General features: G+C 39.2%; 1 protein-coding gene across 2 annotated transcripts in view; it reads right to left on the minus strand.

The window, feature by feature from the left end:
- Nucleotides 1–18,702, minus strand: part of schip1 (schwannomin interacting protein 1) — a 236,622-nt gene that overhangs the window by 210,764 nt on the left and 7,156 nt on the right. Inside the window, exons 3-5 of one of the 2 annotated variants that reach the window (XM_085243594.1) lie at nucleotides 10,978–11,045; nucleotides 9,845–9,928; nucleotides 7,310–7,451 (exon numbers count right to left, since the gene is read on the minus strand). In XM_085243594.1, the coding sequence (XP_085099720.1) occupies nucleotides 7,310–7,451; nucleotides 9,845–9,928; nucleotides 10,978–11,045 (294 nt within the window). Of the gene's footprint in view, nucleotides 1–7,309; nucleotides 7,452–9,844; nucleotides 9,932–10,977; nucleotides 11,046–18,702 lie in introns of both variants that reach the window. The other variant, XM_085243592.1, reaches the window with a different exon arrangement.

The raw sequence follows: 18,702 nt of genomic DNA on the forward strand, positions 1-18,702 counted from the left end.
CTCCTTGCACTCCTGAGTTGTAAATTATAATTGTGAAGTTTCTCTTTATAGATGTCATAATGAACCTGGAGGTTTGTTTTTCTCCATCTGCGCTCAGCTTTCCTACACTCTCTTTTTTCATTTTTCACCAGTGTGGAGTTTCTCCATGGAGACTTTTTCCTTCCAGAGATAACCTTCACCTTAATGGGAGCAATAGTGTCCATTACATTTAACATGTTAGCATTGAAGCTATTGACGAGCTCATTGACTGACCCTCTGGACAGGTCAGGTGTTAAGGGGAAGACCTGGTTAAAAATTGCACTACTGTGTTCAGTTATACACCGTTTTGTGATCACTGTTGTTGATATATTTATGTGGGCTGAGATTTTACTTTCAAAGAAAACACAGTAATGATCAGACAGGCCCACATCAGACACAGTAACCTTTGAAATGCTCAGGCTCTTGGAGATCAGTAGGTCAAGAGTGTGTCCTCTATTATGTGTGGCCTCTGTTACATGCTGAGTCAGCCCAAAGTTGCCCAGAGTGTTACTCAGGTCTTTAGTCCCTTTGTCCTGAGGGTTGTCCACATGAATGTTAAAATCCCCAACAATAATTACACAGTCAAAATCATCACAGATCACAGACAGGAGTTCACTGAGGTCATTAAAAAAGTCTGTGCAGTATTTGGGAGGGCTGTAAACATTAAGAAACACAACTTTGGATGGGGCCTTCAGCTGTAAAGCCACATATTCAAAAGACTGAAAACTTCCAGGAGATAGCTGCTTACATTGAAATGATTCATTAAATAAGACAGCGACCCCCCCCCCCTCCTCTCCTAACAGCGTATGTGATAGGCTAAAGAGTGGGACAAAAGAGGGGGACAAAACATCATGCTTAAGAGAAAGAGCGTAAGCAAGAGTGATGATGGGAAAAAAAACTGGGACCTGCAATAGAGGGGGGGAAAGAGCAATCGGAGAAAAGGTGTGAGTGCAAAGAGAAGTGTGCTGAAATGAACAGTAGAGCATATAGCCTTAGGTACCAGATTGTTATTACTGCTGCAGATGGTTTGGAGATGCTTTCAGCAGATTTATGTTGTGCTATAGTATATATATATGTGCGTGTGTATGTGTGTGTGCCACATCTCTGTCTGTGCGTGACTACATGTGAGCACGCATGCCACTATATGCTTGTTTAGTTTAAGTAATGTCAGCTAAATGGCATGTTTTCTAGATAAATAACCAATTAGAAGCTTGTGGGGCGTTTGCAGTGAGCTACAGCATCTAATCAAATCGCTATACACCAGCTGTAAACCATTGCTCTCATCTAAATGCTGCACACAGCCTGCTTTAAATATCCAATCAAGCGATTCAAGACCATGTGCTCACAAAAAAAGGATATGCAAAAATAAAAAGTGAGGACTCCCTTTTCCCTCACGATACTTAGCGTTTTTCTCCTACTTCTGGATCGACATCCATTTTACTGTCTGTCTCTTGTTCATTTGTCATCTTTTTCCTCATTTGTGTAACAGCTTTCATTGATTTGTTTTGGAAGGGCTTTAATGTGCCACTGAAGACTGTTGCTGTGTTTATATGTGTGTACACAAGCTGATGTGAGCGTGTAATTACGAGTACTTTTCCAGGTCCACGGATGTAAGAGTTAACATCTACCTCGTATGAAGACATAGAAACAGCAACAAAGAAGGAATCAGACATTTTGACTGACATACCTGTGCCCGTGCATACACTTGATCTCATACCCACGCAAATGTAGAGTCATAAAGGCTTCAAAGGCACAGTTATTATCGTCATAATCACTCCAAAATCTGCCGCATCTTATCTACCTTCTAACTCCTAATCCTTTCAGATTTTCAGTCATCCATCATTCTCTTTCTGCCTTTGGAGAAATTAGCCTTCTCTTCTCCTCATTTTATCTCACTGTCACATAGCCAAGATGAATTTTTAAGATAGCTTCCCGCTGGGCATTCACAAAATCAGTGGCTATTTCACAGCTTCACTTATAAGCTTAGTCTTGTGCATGCTGTGCAACCCACATTGTTTATTTTTTTTTTTTTTTTTTTTTTTTTTTTTTTTTTTTTCTTCTTTAAATGACATCAGAAACAGCAGTATGCGACATTACGTGATGGCAGAGCTTCAGTTCATCCTTTGTCATTTTTTTTTTTTTTTCCCTCAGGTGTCGGTGTGTTGGTGGTTCTTTGTGTCTGGGGGTGGGCGTCCGGGTACACACCGGCTCACTCCTTGGCGGCCGCTTGTCGGGGCCTGGGGCCTGGGGCTCGCTCGGGCCCCTTTGGAGGTGGGGTGCCCCCGGCCTCTCGGCCTAGGGCTCGGTCACTCAGGCGCAGCTGGGGGCCGGCGGAGCTCACGGGCGCGTCACTGCAACCCCCCCTGGCTTCTGCTCCGCGGCTGCTGAGTGAGCCCTCATCTGGGACTCTCCTCAGCTCTTACTGGAACAGTGGCGCGGCTGCCCCTCTGTTGGTCTTCCATGGTCTCTTGTGTTCTGGGGGCCTCTGGATGTCTGGAGTTTTGATCTCCTCCATACCCGCTTCACACCCTGGAGGATGGGGCTGTGGCCCCCCCACACTCCCTAGCAGATCATTACATGGAGAAACCTTTGGAATGCAAGCATGCTGATCCACACAGGTATGCACACATGGGTATTCACAGACGCGGACTAAAGCTTTCTTGGCTGCTGCCTCAAAGCACACTGTGCGCTGTCTATCTTGCGTGCTGCACAATATCGTTTATTACTTAGTAAATACTGATATCTATGACTAGCTAGTTTATTGTGATGGTGCTTTGTTTTCTCTATTATTATGTTGCTCTTTGTTGTTTGCTGTCTCCTCTGTTTGTTTGTTTGTTTGTTTGTTTGTTTGTTTGTTTTTTCTCCATACAGGTGACCCAGGAGTTTTTTTTTTTTTTTTTTTGTCTCTCTTCCCCCCCCTTCTCACCGTCTCTTCTCCCCTTGGGTTTTCTTTCTTTCTCTCCCCCTCTCTCTCTCATTCATTCCCCCTGTCCTATTTATTAAAAAAAAAAAAAAAAAAAAAAAAACCCACATTGTTTATAAGTATGCATAGTTTCTAGACTTAAGGCAAACATTGACGACAAATCATTTTTATTCAAGAACTAAAAACATTTCTTGCATTTAAAATTATGTTAGCTTGTCCGATTACTTTTGAACCTCAGAAAATGGAGGATGATGTATAAATATGGCTGTAATTAAAAAGGAAAGTCAGCACTTCAATCACATGCAGACTGCTTGATTTAAGAAGCACTGTGGTGGTGTACAGATGCAAGCTACAAAACTCTCAACAAATTATGCACCTAACTGTAGATGAAGCACATTCATTTTAGTCCATCTCTGTGTGTATTTCAGGGCTGAACATTCTTCTTGAGTTTATATTTTGCACAAGCAATCACATTTTCTTCCCTAACGGATACAAATGCAAGAGTTAGTGTCTCTCAGGAAGCCAGCTGAGCCTGGGCCTGTTTTGACAGTAAATAAGCTAATAGGCAAATGTCATGGCTATTAAATGAGTTAAACCCGATCGATGTCAACTCTGGAGCAGAGGTGTATAAATTCAATTCAAATGAGACACCAACTGACACCAATAAAACATTTGTTAGAATTTGTCAGGAGAAACACCAAGGGATGTGTGTGCGCGCGTGTGTGTGTGTGCACGGCAGGGGGAGGGCATAGGGTGCATTTGTGAATGTGAATGTGTAACTGTGCATGGAAAGGCAGTGGGAGGGAAAGCAAGGGATGACATAGAGTGAGGGTGGGGAAAAGGGATTAAGTAGGGTAGAGGTGGAGGCATAGATGAAGACGTCACTTTGCTTTGGATTCTTGGCGGTGAGAGATGAGAGAGTGATCTCCCACGCAGGCTACAGAAATGCTTACAGTGACACTTTCCCTCCACCTGGGCTGAACAAAAGGAAGGGGAAAAGTGCAAACATGTCACAGAGCCAGGAGGAGATCAATGTCCACAAACACAGTTAGCAGACAAGCAGCCATGGACGCACAAGCTGAATGCAGCTAAGCATAGAGGATGTTATGTAATTTATCTTTTTTTTAATACAGTCAGCTCTGTGCTTTTTATTCTTTTTCATCCTTCTCCTCACAGTCCTATTCGCCTCTTAACTATACATCACTTAAATCATTTCATCAGGCGCCCACCAGCTATATCTTTTTCTCTGCAATGACAGCAACCGAGCTGAAGCGTTTTATCTCCATTCTCATCTCAACACTTTGGCTTTGATCTTCGGTTTGTGCGACTGAACGAACCTCACCAAACCATCCCAGAGGGCCACACTCTGCTGTGAATCATGGGGATCTACTCGTGCAATCAAGTCAGCACATATAGATGCTCAAATGTAAATGTACACATAAACTTTTTAAAGCATATTTGAAATGCAGAACAAACTGTACAAGGTACCTAATACTAGTCTACAATTATGGTCAAATAAAGCGGGAGCACAGAGACATAATTTGTTTCCAGCTTGCAGATAATGATCTGTTATATATCACTGAATTAGCATCTCTGCTTTCACTACTCCACACGACCTCATCAGCATTCAAAAGTGAAGCTAATCAATTCCCAGGTAAGTTCTCAAATTTGCCCAGATATGTCTACAGACAGAATGTTAGTTTAGCCCGAAGGCTGGTAGAAACATGACTTGTAATAGTGTGATTTTGCCTTCAGCATGTTAAGCACTTTGGTGGACACCAGTGTTTTAAGTACTGTTTCTGGAAGTTAAATGACGATTGATAACTGCATGCTTAATATGGAGTACACTCAGGCCAGCTCAACAAAAAAAAGGTTTGTTGTTTATCCTGACAATTCATGTGGTCAAGGAAGTCAGTGGAGTTGACCAGGAAGCAGAAAACCAGAGACTGAGATTTTTTAACTTTGAATAAAATATATATAAAAATGTGTGTGTGTGTGTGTGTGTGTGTGTGTGTGTGTGTGTGTGTGTGTGTGTGTGTGTGGTGCCCCCAAGGGGGATCATCTGGAGAAAAAAAGATGTGTTTCATTAAAAACAGCTGACTATCCTTGGCAGGAAAGGTTCATTTACTGATCCTCAAATGTCCATGTTTTAATTAATACAAGTGTATGGGCTAAGTGGAGGTGAAGTCATCATTACATGACGCATGGGCTATGTGTAGCAACCAGTCAGTTGTGAGCCTGTGTGCCAATCAGAAGTTTAAAAAAAAAAAAGAAACATAAAATGGAAATATTCAACTGTAGTACAAGTACTTGAAATTTGTTGTATCTGGATAAACCCCTTGAGATGTAACATCTTGTTTCAAGGAGGTCGAGAGAGCTGAGGGTCTGGGAGGTACTGGGAAGGTGAGCTTGAATCTAGGAGGTTTTCCAATGTTGGAAGAAGTAAAGAAGGAAAAACCACAGTGCTGCAGTGTCTCCTCTATGTGTGTGTGTTCATGCATATTTCATGGAACTATGATATTGAAGTATGTTTGAACCTCCCCCTCCCCTACAGGCCAGCAGCAAGGTCCTTCAAGCCCACATGAGCCAACATGAAGAACCACACAAACATACATTCACAAACGCACACACATAGCATGGCACCCTGGCCTTATGCTGATGAATGTCTGTCCTTCAGCGACCACAAGAGCCACAGCAGAGTGATACAGTCTGAATGAGGACAGACGAAGCAAGAGAGAAAACGATGCAGAGAGAGTGGTGACAAGGCAGAGAGGGGAAGAAAAAAAATGGAGTTAAGAGTGTAGTGTGCTGTGGGCGGAGGTGCAAGAGAAGGCAAGGCAAGGCGATACAGAGGGCAAAGGTTCAGCACAGCTTGTCCAGCATTACTCCACCAAAATAGAGCTTCAAACTGAAAAAGGTAAGGCAGATTGGGGAGTGAGTGACTCACAGTAAACACTCTCAGCAAAAGTGTTTAATCTCAAAAGATTTTTTTTGGTAAACTTTACACCATTCAATTTGAAGTAGTGGAGGAAAAGACTGACTAAGCGTTACTTAACAACAGCGTGCATAGGTGTGGGCTGCTTGGTGATATTACAAGTATTTCAATTGTTCAGTCGATGTGAAATAACATTAACAGCCACAATTAAGGTAAAAGTATTTAACTCGATTCAACGTCTCCTCTAATTGTATAACAATTTATTATAATATAGGACTAAAGTGTTAGCAGCATAATACAGTCCATCGTTTTCATGAGTCCAGCATATTTTAACATAAAATTTGCAAATAAAAAAATATATTTATTTATTAAATATATTGCAATAGTGAAGAGTAACATACTTGATTTTTCAAGAAGAGAGGGGATTCTTTGTCATACTGGTTTTTAAGTTACAGCAAGTTTCTAATTAGCGAGACACTTTGCTGCTGTTTAATGAACAACAAACTCTTTCAACCAGAACAAACAACCTAATAAACAAAGCACATGCACACACTCACTGAGTCTCACCAGGATACTAGCCCATCTGTTTGCTAAGGGATTCTTGCTTCCTCTAACACTGCTTAAAAAGAGAGTGGGAAACAAATGCAACCCACACACACTAGTGAGTACGGAGACATGACATCATTTTTTCCCTGTGCTGAGTCTCTGCAAAGAACGTGGGCAGGAGTGCGCGGGTAGCTTATGTGTGTGTGTGGCTCAGTGTGATTACTAAACTGTGAGAGCCGACACAGACTGGGGAATCAGCGCAGCAGACTAATGTGCGCGCCTCTGCGTCCACATGTGTCACTTAGAAGTTGAGGCGATCTAAAAGCATCTTTTTTTCATCTCTGCAATCATCTCCTTATCTCTGCATCTGCTTCTGACTGTCTTTGTTCTTTTCTCCTTGTCTTCTCGCTGTTTATCAGCTGCTGCTTATGCAGTTATTTTTTTTCTCTGGCTTTTGTTTGGCTGCCATGCCCTGTGAGCATTGTTTAATGCTCCCCCACATTCCCTGAGGAGATTGGGGGGAGTGTGGGGGTAAGATGGGGGAGGACAAGGGCATAGGCACTTCATTAATCAATCAACCAGCTTTGAAAATTTACCTAATTAACGGCTAATTACAGATCTGGGCACAGTGCCAGCTGGCATCCCATCCACCTACACCCCTGCAGTCCCCCAAATGACACTAGAGGTAAACATCCCTCCCTCGCTCCCTCTTTTTTACTCTCGTCTTTGTTAGTCTACCCATCCGTGCATCCTCTCCCCCCATTTGTTATTCATTCTCTACTGTAACAACAGATCACCGCTGATCACTCACTCAAGACATCTCTGAGCACTTGGCTCATTCTCATGTCACACCATATGGCTGTCTGATTTTGTTTTCGCAGTCTCACCGGTGAAATATTGGTGGTCATCACAGGTTCCTGGAGGCTCTCTGAAGGCACAGTCTCTCTCCAATGATCATTGGTTCGGTTCTTGTCTTGTGCTTGCCAGCTCTCTCTACGGGACATACTGGCACGCCAGGCACGCTGGATCCTGGTGACATAAGTCAGCAAAATGTATTTATTGAGACATCTTGCATTTTTTTTAAAAAAAAAGGGTGTTAAATTTTGGAGTTCTTCGTGAAAGGAAATGGTTTTGCTGAAACTTTTTAGAAGCCATGTTAAGTATTTGCTTCAAGGATGTTTGATGAACGATTGTTGGAGTGATAGCTGCTGAGCATAAAATACACAATGTTGTGCTGCCATAACCAAAGGCAAGCAAGTGTTGTTTTTTCTTACTCACTTTAAAAATAAGAAAAATAATGTAAAAAAGACAACAACATTCATTGGACACTTCATTAGATATATGGCTAGTGCAGAGTTGGACACCAATCTGTCTTAAACATTTTCTTGACTCTTTCATGGCATAGATTCACAAAGGAGCTGGAAACATCCCTCATTTTGGTCCATACTGACATGATAGTGTTCAGTTGCTACAAACTTGTCAGCTTTACATCCATGGTTTGTATCTCCCATTCTACCACATCCAAAAAGTCCTCTACTGGATTGAGATCTGGTGACTGTGGAGGCAATTTGAGTACAGTAAACTTAATGTCATATCCCACGCTATTACACCAGGACTACCCACCTGAATTGTTTCTTTCATGTGTTACATAAATTATGACTCTACTATCTCATTGATGCAGCAGAAAGAGTCAGTCCAGAGAACGTTTTTCCAGTCGTCTATTGTCCAATTTTTGTGAGCTAGTGTGAATTGTAGCCACAGCTTCCTGTTCTTAGCCAACAGGAGTGTCACCCGGTGTGGTCTTCTGCTGCCCATCTGCTTCAAGGTTGGATATGCTGTGCATTCACAAATGCTCTTCTGATACCTTGTTTGTATAAATGTCTTATTTTTGTTACTGTAGCATTACTGTAAGATCAACACAGTCTGTCTATTCTCCTTTAACATCAACAGATGTTCACTATTTTCTCTTTGTCTGACCATAAACCTGAGATAAATGTGAAGTAGTTTAAAATTTTCTGAATCAAATCAAATCACATTATTACCTTTTCTGATACATGGTTTGTACTTCAGGAGGTCAACCAACCTCGAAATACCTTTGTTGGTATCCCGTGATTGGCAGTAATTCAGTTTACTTAACAAAGTGGCATAGAAATACCTAAGAAGGCGTAAAGAAGTAAGTCTAACAATTACCCATTAAAGAAATGTAACACAGCTCATTCTTTATTCTCCGATCACTTAATTTTTATCAAATTTAACAGCTTTGGTGCAGAGCTTTAAGCACATCTGCAGTACTGCTGGGCTTGTTCTTGTATGATAGCATACAATAATGAATTTGCAGTATATGTGTGAGTATATATACTGTCTGTCTGGCATAGTTGTAAGACTGAGCCAAAACAGGTTTCTTGCTTCTTCTTTTTTTAATTTGCTATCATTATGAATAAAGGTTAACTTAAATTTGAATGCTCACCAAAAAATCAAACAAACAAAAAAGCACAAACACAGTGAACACAGAACTGGAAGTGAAATAGTTCACTTCCAGTTCTGTTTCTTCATAAAACTGAAGGAATATTGCCAAGATGCAAGATATTAAGTAAACAAGTGCATCACACCAGATTTCTGTCTCTCTTTCTTTAACTCATCTTCTTATTTAGCTCTTTGAATTTCCAAGACAACTTCTCCTTCTTGGCCATTCTCAAACATCTTTCTCCTCAGTTTCTTGCTTAACTTTGTCTATGTTTTCCTTTTACCTTGTCCTCTCCCAGCCTATGTTTCCAACCTACAGACAGCTTTCTCTCCATCTTTCACTTTCCGCTCACTTTCATCCCAGTAGTCACCTCAACAGCAGACTCCAGGATGGAGTGTAGGATCAATTACCCGATGGAGAAACACATTCACCTCCAGTGGAGCAGAGAGACAGCTGAGGCAAATGGAACAAATTGAATTAAACCACATCTTCTAGCTCCAAGCCACTACCTTTTCTTCTTCCTTCGCTTCCTTCGCTTCTCCTTTTCCCTTTGCTTTTTCAGTCTCTCCATTTCCGTGTATTCCTGTTTCATTGACTTTTCTCTGAGTTCATCCAAACACTTTTTCCTTATCTGTCAACGTTTTTTTATCCTATAGAGAAATTTTTTTTTTTCTATCCTTGGCTTCCAATGAAGTGAGAGCCTGAAGCCAGAGCTGTTCTTCCCTGTCGCACCTACAAGTGTGTAACTGCGTAGATGAAAGCTGACAAGAGTTAATGCTTTCAAAGTGACCCTTGACCCCACAAGTCCATGACCCCAAAGAACAGAATGAATTGAAAGGAACTGAACATGGATGACATTCAAAATGAAAGCCTTTCATATTGTAAGAATCTATTGTTATGACTGGGTATTGTACAAATAATCATAATGATACATAAAGCAGCCAAAAGTGATACTCACACAGCAGCCTTTATCTCTAGGTGCTGTTGTTGATCACGGCGGTGAAGGCTATTGTCGTCCTCCATCTCACTCCTACGTGGACAACTTCTACAACGATAACAGTGCAGATAAAGAATAATTGTGAGGTTGGAAATATAAATACTGGCATCAACACAGAACATGGTGTATGCAAATCATCTAAAAAATGATAAGTTGTTACTGCAGGGGTTACTGCACATACTAGGCTAGTGAAACCCCAATTTCAAAAACATACATAAAAGCAAACAATGTTTTGCAAATGTCATAAATCCACATTTAAAGAAAAATATCCCACTTTGATGGAAATGCCTCAAAAAGCTGGCATGAGGGCAAACAAAGGTTGGAAAATTAAGTGGTAATGTAACTAATTAGACTAACTCGTAACAGGTAAGTAATTTGACCCATAGTTTCTCAAAAATAAAGATGGCAGATGCTCACTTATCTGCAAAAACATGCATGCACAAATTGTTGAATTGTTTTAGAATAATGTTCGGCATTTGCAATGATTGAATATCTCATCATCTGCATTATATGATATTATTAAAACATTCCAAAAATCTGGAGAAATCTCTGTGCAAGAGGCACAGCCTAAAGTCAATACTGGAATGTCAATGAGCTTCAGGTTCTTCAGGCAGATCTGTATTAAAAACAGATGATTCTGTCATGGAAGTCATGACAGAATTCCAACATAGGAACATTTAAAGAAGAATACATGTGTACGTACAGAAGAAGAACCAGCTTGTTATCAGCAATCAGTTCAAATGCCTGCATCTCTGATGGTATGGGGGGGCACAAGTGCCTATGAAAGTCGCAGCTTGCATATGTGGAAAGGTACCATCAATGCTAAAAGGTACATGGTACATTCTTTTAAATCTGTGTTCAATTTTGAATAAAATATGGCTTTATAAGATTTGCAGATTCATGCATTCATTTTTTTATTTACATCTTACACAGCTGCCTAATGTTTTTGGAATTGTGAAATAAAGTGCTGTTATGGCAAAATGGTTCTGATAGCTTTAAAATCCAACATTGCATTTTCCTATTGTGGAGAATGCCGTGTGCTTTGGGGTTTTTTGCTCATTTATGAACAGGCAGATTTCTGTACAGGGTCTCACCTTTCTATCTTTTGAACAGCTTGGCCTCCGCTGTGGTTGCAGTAGCGATGATACCTTTTCACTTCTTCCTGGCAGTTGAAAAACATCAATATGTCAGCATGGTCTATAATTCTCAGTGTTAATGGAATACGCATATGACAGTGGAAAAGCTGTATGATAATAAATATGTAGTATATCTATCTGTATGTGTAATTAATAACACCTACACACATACTGCCTGGCATAGCTACATAACTGAGTCAAATCAGGTGATTTATAATTTGTTGTTGCTATCAGTCCCTTCTAACCTCAAATAAGGGCGCATATTTGAGTCACTTGATTAACACAGATTTGTAAGTTGGAATAATGCTGATGCATAGCAGCATATGTCGTATGCAGGTGCCAACTAGCCGGGTATCCGCTAAGAAGAGCCACTCTCCTAAACAGTAGGTCATAGCAGGTCTCACCACAATCTTGTAAACATTTCCTTTCACTCTTGCTGCTTTTATTCTGTTAAAAAACAACCCTGGCAGCTCTTCTCCACCTCTTCTCCACTTGTCTCATGCACTGTCTGTTGCTTAGAATGGTCTGCCACAGACATTTAAACTCACCCACCTTCACTACCTCTACTCCTTACTTCTTTACTACTCTGCCTGTCTCCCTTTCATTCTCACATATGTATTTTGTCTTGCTTCTACTGACTTCATTCCTCTTCTCTCCAGGTCATACCTCCACCTCTCCAGGCTCTCCTTATCTGCTCCCCACTCTCACTAGACACGGCAGTGTTGTCTGCAAATATCATCTGTCAACATGTCCATCGCTGCCACAAACAAGAAGGGCTTCAGCACTCATCACTGAGCTTACACCCACCCCCACCTTGAACTTTCACTGACACTTCTACTGTACACCTCACTGATGTCTCGCTGTACTGCACCACACTTTGCCACTCTTGATTTTCTCATTTAGTATCACAGTTCCTTTCTTAGTACCTTATCATAAGCCTTCGCTAGATACACAAAGACACAAAAAAAACCCTCTCACCTTCTCTATCAAAATTCTTAAAGCAAAAGTTGCATCTATAGTACTCTCATGGCATGAAGCCATACTGCTGCTCACTGATCATCACCCCTGTCCTTAACCTTCCCTTCAACCACTTATTCCCACGGTTTCATGGTATGACTCATCAACTTTATCTCTCTGTAGTTATTACTAGGCTTGTCACGATACTGCAATTGCAAAGTCGATACCGACTTTGCCAGGACTCCATACAAATTTGAAACAGGTATTAGATTAAGATCAAGTTTAAAGGTGTTGGTTTGGAGGTTTTATCCAGTTCACAAATTATTTAGATAATTTCATTGCAGACCCTGAAGATAAAATATATTTTAGAACATACTAATAAACTAAGGGTTCAGCAAACAGCACAATACCTAACATCTAAATAATGTAATTATTGTAGAAGAGCATTATGGAAAAGTTACAAATACATTATGGATAAAGGGTGCTTTTACTTATACTTAAAATAATAATAATAATAATAATAATAATAACTAGAAAAATTTGCATTTCCTGCGAAAATGCTGTGTGGATGCCTTAACGCTGAAGATGTCTGCTGAAAAAAGCTGAAAAAGTTGAAAAAAAAAAAAATCATTGCCCTGAGCAGGATTTGAACCTGGCCCTTCTGGTCTAAAGGTGGCGATTCACCTCACTGCACCAAACTCATTCACACAAAGAAGAGGTGGAGAGAGTGACAATTGTGGTGAAATTAGCAGAAGCTGCTTAGAATTGTGCTGATAAGAGGTGAAAAAGCTAAACATTTGGCAGAAAAGAGGTGAATCAGAAGAATTTCTGCTGAAAAGAGGCAAAGAAGCAAAAAGATGAGCTGAAAAGAGGTGTAGAAGCAGAAGTGCTTGCTGAAGATGGCTGTATGTGTAATGACACACTGGAGAGCAGTGACACACAAGAAAGCAGAGCGCATGCAAGCAGGGAACATGTGTAGCAACTGTCACAGGTAGGATTCAAACCTCTGCCACCGGGTCTCACGGCAGATGCCCTACCCTCTGAGCCAAATGAGTTCTGGTCACAAGCAAAGATATGATGAGAGGGACAATGTGCACTGTGGAGCAGAAGCTCAAATTAGCAGAAAAGAGGTGAAGAGGAAGAACTTTGTTGTGAAATGAGGTAAAGAAACTGAAATTTTTGCTTAAAACAAGTGAAAAAGCTGAACTCTGAAATCCTGCTAAAACAGCAGAAGAGGCTGATATTTTTCAGCTACTCATTGAGCCAAACTGGTTCTCACGTAACTGAAAAAAGGTGGAAAAGCTTACAATTCTAATGAAAACAGCAGAAGAGGCTGAGATTTGTGCTGATAAGAGGTGAAAATGCTGAACCAATCAGAGGTACTGCTTCTGTCTGCTTCATCAGGCTGTGTACTTGTATGTATTTCTGCCATAGACTGTTAACAAGAATCTGAGGTCCATATTAGAAAAGCTGCTAAAATCATAAAACTTTGCAGAATTGTAATAAATTATCAATATGAATTACCGGTCTGTGATAGTGTATAAATTTGTACTCAAAAACTAGGTGGGATAGAAGCATAATTCTTGCACTGGGTGAATCAGCGGACTTTGGTGTACTTTGACTGCGATTTACATAGCTCTTTGTATCTCTGTCGCGGAGATATGACGAGAGAAGAAATGGCTTAATTTTCGGAGTTTGAAAAATGAGAGGAGGACAGATTTCCACCCCTCAAACATGTTTTTGCAGAAACACTGTAATTTCGCTTAAATAGTATGAAATAGCAGTAATACTATGATTTGGCAGAAATACTACTTTTTAGCACAAATACTATTGTACAGAATGGTGTACGTCAGTTTAATGCTGGGTGGTGCTGCAATAGTAACTATCCTCGGTCAGAAGGAGAGGCTGACATCCAGGGATTAGATTACCACAGGTGGAGTTTATTGGCGGTCAGATGGATGGTACAGGGAGGCATGGCATACAGTAGGAGGATGTGGAGAGGTGATATGGTGTGGTTTCTATGATTAAGAAACTGGCAACAAATTCCTCCACTACAAATCAGTCTGATACCACTTCTTACAGGGTTCACGTTTACTAAGGCACTACCCAAAAGGCGCCACAAGAGGGCACTCCAACACAAGAGATGACCTATTTACACTGTAAACACCCCCTACTTAGCCACTACATACTACAGTGATATTACAGTATACAAATTCACACAAATACTATGATTTGGCAGAAATACTATGACTTAGTAGTAATACTATAACATAACAGTTCAATGTTCTTGCACAAATACCACAATATGGCAGAAATACTATGTTTTAGCATAAATACTGTGATTTGGTATAAATACTACGATTTGGCACACATACTATATTCCGCAGATACACTATAACATAACAGATATTCTACGACTTAGTAGTAATACTATAACATAACAGAATTATTAATTGGGCACAAATACCACAATTTGGCAAAAATACTATGATTGGGTACAAATACTATGATTTGGCAATAATACTGCATTTTAACACAACTACTGAGATTTGATTGAAATACTATGATTTTGAAGAAATACTATTACTCCATACAAATACGATGCTTTGGGACAAATACTATGTTTTGGTTCCAATACTATGATGTGCAACAAATACTATGATTTGGCACAAGTACTATGATTTAGTACAAATACTATGATTTGGCAGAAATACTATGCCTTAGTAGTAATACTATAACATAAGAGATATACTATGGTTTTGCAGACATACTATGTTTTTGCACAAATACCATGATTTGGAACAAATGCTATGATTTAGCAGAAATACTAAGATTGGGTACAAATACTATGATTTGGCAATAATACTGCGTTTTAACAACAACTACTGAGATTTGATTGAAATACTATGACTCCATACAAATACGATGCTTTGGCACAAATACTATGATTTGGCAGAAATACTATGACTTAGTAGTAATACTATAACATAACAGATTTCCTAAAAAAAACTATGAAATTGCAGTAATTCTATGACTTGGCAGAGATACTACGTTTTAGTACAAATACTATAACAATGCAGAAATACTATGACTTAGTAGTAATACTATAACATAACAGTTCAATGTTCTTGCACAAATACCACAATATGGCAGAAATACTATGTTTTACCACAAATACTGTGATTTGGTATAAATACTGCGATTTGGCACACATACTATGATTTGGCAGAAATACTATGCCTTAGTAGTAATACTATAACATAAGAGATATACTATGGTTTTGCAGACATACTATGTTTTTGCACAAATACCATGATTTGGCACAAATGCTATGATTTAGCAGAAATACTATGATTGGGTATAAATACTATGATTTGGCAGAAGTACCATGTTTCAGTACAAATACTATGATTTGGCAGGAATACTCTGGTTTAGCAGAAATACTCTGATTTAGCAGAAGTACTATCTTTTGGTAGAAATTCCTGCTAAAAGGTACTATTTCTGCGTTTTAGCAGAAATACTGTAATTTGGCATAAATACTATAATTTGGGATAAATACTATGATTTGGCACATATAATATATTCAGCACATATATTATAAAATAACAGAAATATTTGGCCCCAAAACCATGATTTTGCACAAATACCATGATTTTGCAAAAATACTATGAATTAGCAGAAATACTATGATTTAGCAGAAGTACTAAGATGTAGTAGAAGTACTTTGCTTTAGCAGAAATACTATGATTGAGGAGTAATACCTAAACATAGGAGAAATATTGATACACAGACACACATACACAGACAGTAAAGGGAACAGGAGCTGTGGAGAGTCTGGGCTTGGTATATGTAGGTCAGTTAAATTAGCTGCACCTGCTGTAGTCAGCCCTTACACACACAGACACAGAGAGAGGTGTGAGTTTTCTTCAGTGTATTTCTGACATTCAGGATTCCCCTCGAACAAATGGCCATAATTTCCTAACCGTAGAGGCTAGAACGGTCATTCAGGCATCGTTTTATTCAGAAGAGATGGGGGAATCTTCAGGTCTTCATAATTCAGAGATAAAACATAAATTCTTAAAGATATATGACTTGTAATACACTGTAACTGAGTAGAGGCGAAGCAAAAACTGCCTTGACTTGCGCTCAAACAACCTTTGGTAACTCTAAATCTATATGGAGCATCAAAATCATTCTTTCACTGTAAGAAACAGCAGGCTTTGGTGAACAGTCATGGAAATTTTCAGGGCTCTGTGGAAATCCATCAAAAAGATATGACGAGAGAAAAAAGTGGTTCATTTCCAGAGATTGAAATCTGATGAAATCTGAGCGAGGGACAAATTTCCTACCCTCAAACAAGTCCAACTCATTTCAGAACGGTAATAGGTGAGAAAGAAATTCTTGAATTGTGAGCGTCAGGAGTGTCTGAACATATACGGGGACAAGCCTCATGTCTTAACTTCGCTTCGTTAAGGAGATATGACAATTTGAAAATGCCTCTCATTAGAGAAATCCAGCGGTGATTTTGAACAAACTCTCCATTGAGTTTATATGGAGAGTTTTCTGACTTTGTGTTACTCTGAGGAGATTTGCAAAATATCTATGAGTCCCACAACAATGATAGTGACATTTTCTGAAAGCCAGCAAAAATACCTACGTTTTGATGTATAATTTGTGGGGCTTGAGTGGAAATTGAGCGAGTAGCAAGAAGTTGTTTGGACATGAAGAGAAAATTCAAACAGTTTCACTGTCCCCTCTGAGTTAATTGCATAGCAACCATAGCAACGCATGTATTTTCTGAAAAATCACAATTTTGCAACTGAAAACTCAAAGAGGGATAAGATTAAAACGGTAGAAGATCTGAAAAAGCTGAATCACACAGGAATAGCCAAATCATTTGAGAACATTTTAAAGTTTGAATGGAGTTTCTAGGTGAAAGTATGAGGCAGTAGTTAAGTTTCAAAGACAAGAAAGTTTTAGCAGAATTGTGGAAGTTTCCCATTCATTTCAATGGGACAAATTAAAGGAAAAAAGTGTAATATTTTAAAAAGTATAATAGTAATAAACACCAAAAGTCATAGCCGGCATTAGCAGAAAGAGCAGAACAGTTTAGAGTTTGAACGGTGAAAATAGCACAAAAATTGTGGAAGTAGATCCACGGCAAAAAGTGTACGGAAACACCCGGAATAATAATAAAGAAGAAAGAGAAACAGGATCTCAATAGTGTGGATGCCTATTAAGGCATCCACACAATAAAAAAATAAGTTGTGAAAAACAGAGCACTCACTTTTAAATCTGACCACACAGTTTGCTACATCAAAATAGGTGACACATTTTAATAAATTACTGTAAAAATAGAAAAGTTACATTTCATCATCTTGCCTGCGGCTGCCTGCTGCTCTCTCTCTGCAGCTCTTTGCATCCTCAGCGCTACTCATCAGTCCTGAAACCGCTGCTCTGCTCCAGACTTTCACCTTTCATTTGCTCTGTTTAGGTCTTGGACTCTATGCTAAGTTCAGCTATGGTTCCCTCACTGCTAAGTGATAATTGCTAAGTGGCTAATGTTACTGTGTGTGCCAGACAGGTTAACATTTATGATAACTGTCTAAAACTTCAGTGTTGTTGAAACAGGAGGTTTACTGACGACTGAAATTCTTCCTAAAGTGTCGTTCAGTGTCATAAACATTAACTTCTTTAGTTGTTAGTGAGGAGAGGAGCTCTTTGCCTCACTGTGTCAGCTACAGGAAGTAAAGACAGCACTGTTTCTATCAGTGTTGTTGCAAATACGTATGCATTTCCTCACTCTCCAGGATTGTGTTAAACATTCTGGTTAAAATGTCCGTTGACCTCTCTTCTAGAGATGGCACGATACCACTTTTTTATGTCCGATACCGATACCGATATCATAAATTTGGATATCTGCCGATACCGATATGAATCCGATATAGTGTTTTTTAATCAACAAAACTGTTTTTTAAATATCTTGCTGCATTTTGTATAAGTTCATACTCAAGTTTAAAACAACAACTACACTAAAGCTATTCTGTTATACCTGTATCCAAAAAAAATATTTCATAGTTCAGCAATACTGATCAATCTAATAAACTTAAACCTACACCATCCTCCCTATTCTGGTATTTTAAAGAGTACTTAGCATATATATTAAGCAACCTAACTAATAGGGTTCCAACTCCCAGCAACAACAAAAATAAATAAATAAAAAATAGGGAACCACCCCTCACGCTCCACCTCATGATGCTTAATCGACGTAATCAACCTTAATTTGATGCAGTGTGGAAAAAAAAATGCACAGAAATCAATTATTTTTCAAGAAATATTAAATAGATTCAACATCTTTCTTCAACAAAATTGCAGACTGCACAGATGGTACCTTCACAAAGGAAAAAGTACTATAGCTTACTAGGGTATATATATATATATATTAGACTTAATAGTTACTATATACAGTAATGGACTTCTATTCATTTTGCATCAAATTAAAACTTTGGCTGTCAGATAATTATTTATTAAAAGCTAGACATTTTAAATGAGAATAAGAAAGAAAAGTATGTCTTTGTGCCCCCTTTTCCCTGTTAATGCCCTATCGGCCCCCCTGGCTAAACTTTGCTAGATCCGCCCCTGCACAGTTACCAGCGTCAGCTACGTAGAAAAAGATCCTCGAGTAGAAAGTAATATTAAATAAATTCTAACAACAGCTTATAGAGC

The sequence above is a fragment of the Mchenga conophoros genome, linkage group LG14 (assembly GCF_057382185.1).
Source record: "Mchenga conophoros isolate Kocher_MC1m ecotype Shallow Benthic linkage group LG14, M_conophoros_male_GT1.1, whole genome shotgun sequence".
Taxonomy (NCBI): domain Eukaryota; kingdom Metazoa; phylum Chordata; class Actinopteri; order Cichliformes; family Cichlidae; genus Mchenga; species Mchenga conophoros.